The following is a 5,094-nucleotide window of genomic DNA, read 5'->3' on the forward strand; positions in this document are numbered from 1 at the left end:
AATTAGTTTAGAACCCACTATTTGTACACGTCTTTACCATGGAGTAGTGCTACCTAATTAGTTTAGAACCCACTATTTGTACACGTCTTTACCATGGAGTAGTGCTACCGAATTAGTTTAGAACCCACTATTTGTACACGTCTTTACCATGGAATAGTGCTACCTAATTAGTTTAGAACCCACTACTTGTACATGTCTTTACCATAAAATAATGCTACCAAATTAGTTTATAACCCACTACTTGTACGTGTCTTTACCATAGAATAGTGCTACTGAATTACTTTAAGTAGTTTTGAGCCCACTACTTGTACATTTCTTTACCATAGAATAGTGCTACCGAATCAGTTTATAACCCACTACTTGTACGTGTCTTTACCATAGAATAGTGCTACTGAATTACTTTAAGTAGTTTTGAGCCCACTACTTGTACATTTCTTTACCATAGAATAGTGCTACCGAATCAGTTTATAACCCACTACTTGTACATGTCTTTACCATATAATAGTGCTACTGAATTACTTTATGTAGTTTATAATCCACTACTTGTACATTTCTTTACCATAGAATAGTGCTACCTAATTAGTTTATAACCCATTACTTGTACACGTCTTTACCATAGAATAGTGCTACCGAATTAGTTTAGAACCCACTACTTTTACACATCTTTACCATGGAATAGTGCTACCGAATTAGTTTATAACCCACTACTTTTACTTGTCTTTACCATAGAATAATGCTACCAAATTATTTTTTAACTCACTACCTGTACATGTCTTTACCATAGAATAGTGCTACCTAATTAGTTTATAACCCATTACTTGTACACGTCTTTACCATAGAATAGTGCTACCAAATTAGTTTAGAACCCACTACTTTTACACATCTTTACCATGGAATAGTGCTAACAAATTAATTTATAACCCACTACTTTTACACGTCTTTACCATAGAATAGTGCTACTGAATTTCTTTATGTAGTTTATAACCCACTACTTGTACGTCTTTACCATAGAATAATGCTACCAAATTAGTTTATAACCCACTACTTGTACACGTCTTTACCATAGAATAGTGCTACTGAATTACTTTAAGTAGTTTTGAACCCACTACTTGTACATTTCTTTACCATAGAACAGTGCTACCGAATCAGTTTATAACCCACTACTTGTACATGTCTTTACCATATAATAGTGCTACTGAATTACTTTATGTAGTTTATAATCCACTACTTGTACATGTCTTTACCATAGAATAATGCTACATAATTAGATTATAACCCACTACTTGTACACGTCTTTACCATAGAATAGTGCTACCAAATTAGTTTAGAACCCACTACTTGTGCATGTTTTTAGCTACTGAACGTTGTCTCAAGGAGAATGTGGTTAATCAACTAGTATTTGTGGTGAAATCTATACAGGAGGGACTTACAGGTCTCTAAATAGTAGAGATAATGACGAACAAGTCTAAGCAAGTGAGAAAAAATGAAATGTGTCCCTGTAGAATGTTAATTTAACCATTATGGTACTCCACTTTTGGAAAATAAAAACCTAAACTTATAAAATAATGGCACTAAAATAAAGCATCTTACAAAGAATTTCCAATTAAGGTTACTTTCTGTAGTTTTTGAGAAAATGTCAACTCTCGTTTTGATTATCGTCACTTCTCAAGATGCATGTCCAAATAGAAGTTAACCAAAGTACATCTTTTTCTAAATCCAGTGTTTCATGCCACTATAACCGTACATATGTATATATTTTTGCATGTGTAATGATATATATCAAGCCTCATACCTATCAAGTTGAACCCAAGTGTGTAAATGTAGAAAAGAAATATGTGTGTATGTATAGATATATATAAACACATATATGTATTATTTTTATGTTTTAATGTAATATCACTATATCTGTTTAATGTAATATCACTATATCTGTTTTTATTTAAAAGTACTAATACTTATGTTAAAAGTTCACTTTTACTTTATTATTAGAATGATATCTTATTTCATCACATCTTTATTCAAGCACATGAAAATCTACCAAGTCTTCTTTTCAGTCGTAATCTGGTAGTTAGAGTGCTCGACTCATAATATGCAGGTCGCAGGCTTGAATCCCATCACCGAGTATGCTCACTTTTTCAGCTGTGTAAGTGTTATAATGTGCTACTCTGTCCCACTTTTGATTAGCATAACCCAAGAGGTGGCAGTGGGTGGTGTTGGATAACTACCTTCCCTCTAATCCGCCTTTCCTAACTTAGGGATGGCTATTGCAGAGAGCCCTTGAGTATCTTTGCATGAAATTCAACAAAAAAAACAAAGTTTGAAGTTTTAGCCAAGCCTGGTCAGCAGCTGTAACCTTTATTAAAGGTGAAAAACTGAATTGTAGAGGCAGTTCAGCAGATTTACACAAGTTACTTGAAAATAAAAGTGAAGTATCTAATAACATGTGTGTCAGTATTCAAAATAAAGTAAAGTAACAAGTTAATGGTATGTTTATAGTTTTCTCATTTGTAAAATATAACACCTTAAGTGTCCTCTGATTATTTTACTTTTTATGTTTTCTTTCTCTCAGTTTTCCTTTTTATTTATTGTTTACGTATAATTTCAGTTTCACCTGTATTTCAAATAATGTAACAGTTTATTGAAGTGTTCCATACAACATTTTTACTGTGAACATAGTCGCTTAACCACAACTTCTGATTCAGTATAACCATTCTAGAAAATCATAGTAGCTTCCAGTTTGTATTGAAAACGTACTAACTATGCCATAAAAGTAACAAGATGTTGTGTGTGAAATTAACATTTTAACTGTGTTCTCAATTAATTTATTAACTAGTAACTTTAAAGAATGTGTTTATTTTTACAGTTAATATAGTAAACAGACCATTCAGTTTGGAAATCTTCATGTAGCTGTTACTGTTTATTGATGATTTCATTTAACTCATAAAGCAACATGTAATCATCTTTCTGCAGTCTTTATTATCATTGTTTATTTTGGTTTTGATTAGGTAAAACACCTATCTGTAACTTTAGACAGCAAGCGTCTATCCCCTACAGATGGGTTTTTAGTAAGGAAAGGACCAGGGCATTGTTACTTTGAATATTCCCAAGAAATCAGTTTTGAAGGTCCACCATCTCTCTATAACAGCGATTCTCTCTTAACTTCTTTACCCAGGTGAGCGTTGTTTAAAATCACTTATTTTATTTTTCAAGAACTGTTTTTTTTTAACATTTGTAGTGACCAAATTATGCTAGAAATGGTGAAATAAGAAAACACGTACACCAACTGGGTAACTGTTAACTGAGTAATGTTCTGTCATTTTTAATGGTATACACAACAATATTAACTCATCATAAGAACAACAAATTCATAGTGGATTAGGTTGTGCCCATAAAACACTCTCTTTTATATATGTAACCACCACAAATAATTGGCTTTTGTTAAGAACTTGAAGTAATGTACTGTGACAACTATGTAACACCCAACTAAGTCATATCCCAAAATACTTGACAGTGATCATATCTACCTGCTGCACACGTTTTTAACCATCTACTGGTTGATCCACTATGTATTAAAAACTAATATGTATTAGTTAGAAATAATGATAAAGTTCACACATTGTTTAGGGCTTTGGCATAAGTAACTAAAATAAAGTTATTTTAAAGTAAATTTCACCCATGGTTATATTTGATTTTGACTACTAATAATTCATCCACACATAATTATAAACAGAATTTGATGATTTTAGTTTGTTCCTGGACCTAGAATCTACTTTTGGTTTTAAAGTATATATATTTTTTATTTCTACATGAACTGATATTTCATGTGTTGGATAAAGATTTTTTCTTACTAATACTACTGGCTTTGGAATATTCCATTTTTTCTGCATATTAATGTTCAATTTATTTAAATATCTACTTCTTTCTCACAATTTCTTAACATTTTCAAGTCTTTCATGTCAAATATTATATGTGTTTTGTGATCTTTTAATTAAAGTTTATTTAATGTAAATTCTTAAAAACTTTCTGATATTAAACTTAATAAAGAACTGAAACTGTGTTTTTATGAGCCAATTACCCCCCCAAAAGTGTTGGCCGGCTTGTAAAAAGTGTCTGCTAAGTAGCTCGCATGGCCCCATAAAATCAACAGAGCAATTAAAAATTTAACTCCACATAATTTGAGCTAAGCATTTCTTAACTAAGTAAAACATATGAGAAACCATGAATGAACCTTTCCAAATTTACAAACACTCATCAGTTATGTACAATCCACAAACGTCATTACTATGAATGCCAGTGTATTCAAAGTAAACACATTTTCATTAATAAGAATGTCATCACTTTGTCCAGTATTGAAAGTAAACACACTTTCATTAATAAGAATGTCATCACTTTGTCCAGTATTGAAAGTAAACACACTTTCATTAATAAGAATGTCATCACTTTGTTCAATAATCAAAGTAAACACACTTTCATTAATAAAAACGTCAACACTTTGTACATGTATTCAAATTAAACATACTTTCATTAATAAGAATGTCAACACTTTGTACATGTATTCAAAGTAAACCCACTTTCATTAATAAGAATGTCATCACTTTGTCCAATGTTCAAAGTAAACACACTTTCATTAATAAGAATGTCATCACTTTGTACATGTATTCAAAGTAAACACACTTTCATTAATAAGAATGTCATCACTTTGTCCAATGTTCAAAGTAAACACACTTTCATTAATAAGAATATCATCACTTTGTACATTATTCAAAGTAAACACACTTTCATTAATAAGAATGTCATCACTTTGTCTAATATTCAAAGTAAACACACTTTTATTAATAAGAATGTCATCAATTTGTCCAGTATTGAAAGTAAACACATTTTATTAATAAGAATGTCATCACTTTGTCCAGTATTGAAAGTAAACACACTTTCATTAATAAGAATGTCATCACTTTGTTCAATATTCAAAGTAAACACACTTTGATTAATAAGAATGTCATCACTTTGTCTAATATTCAAAGTAAACACACTTTCATTAATAAGAATGTCATCACTTTGTTCAATATTCAAAGTAAACACACTTTGATTAATAAG

The 5,094-nt window shown here is 30.7% G+C and overlaps 1 protein-coding gene across 1 annotated transcript in view; it reads left to right on the forward strand.

The window, feature by feature from the left end:
- Nucleotides 1-5,094, forward strand: part of LOC111089742 (protein KIAA0556-like) — a gene marked incomplete at its 5' end in the record, with an annotated part of 34,052 nt that overhangs the window by 10,661 nt on the left and 18,297 nt on the right. The window contains one exon of the mRNA XM_022402758.1: nt 3,006-3,172. Within this exon, the coding sequence (XP_022258466.1) occupies nt 3,006-3,172 (167 nt within the window). The remainder of the gene's footprint in view (nt 1-3,005; nt 3,173-5,094) is intronic.

Source organism: Limulus polyphemus, unplaced genomic scaffold (genome assembly GCF_000517525.1).
Source record: "Limulus polyphemus unplaced genomic scaffold, Limulus_polyphemus-2.1.2 Scaffold7241, whole genome shotgun sequence".
Lineage (NCBI taxonomy): Eukaryota > Metazoa > Arthropoda > Merostomata > Xiphosura > Limulidae > Limulus > Limulus polyphemus.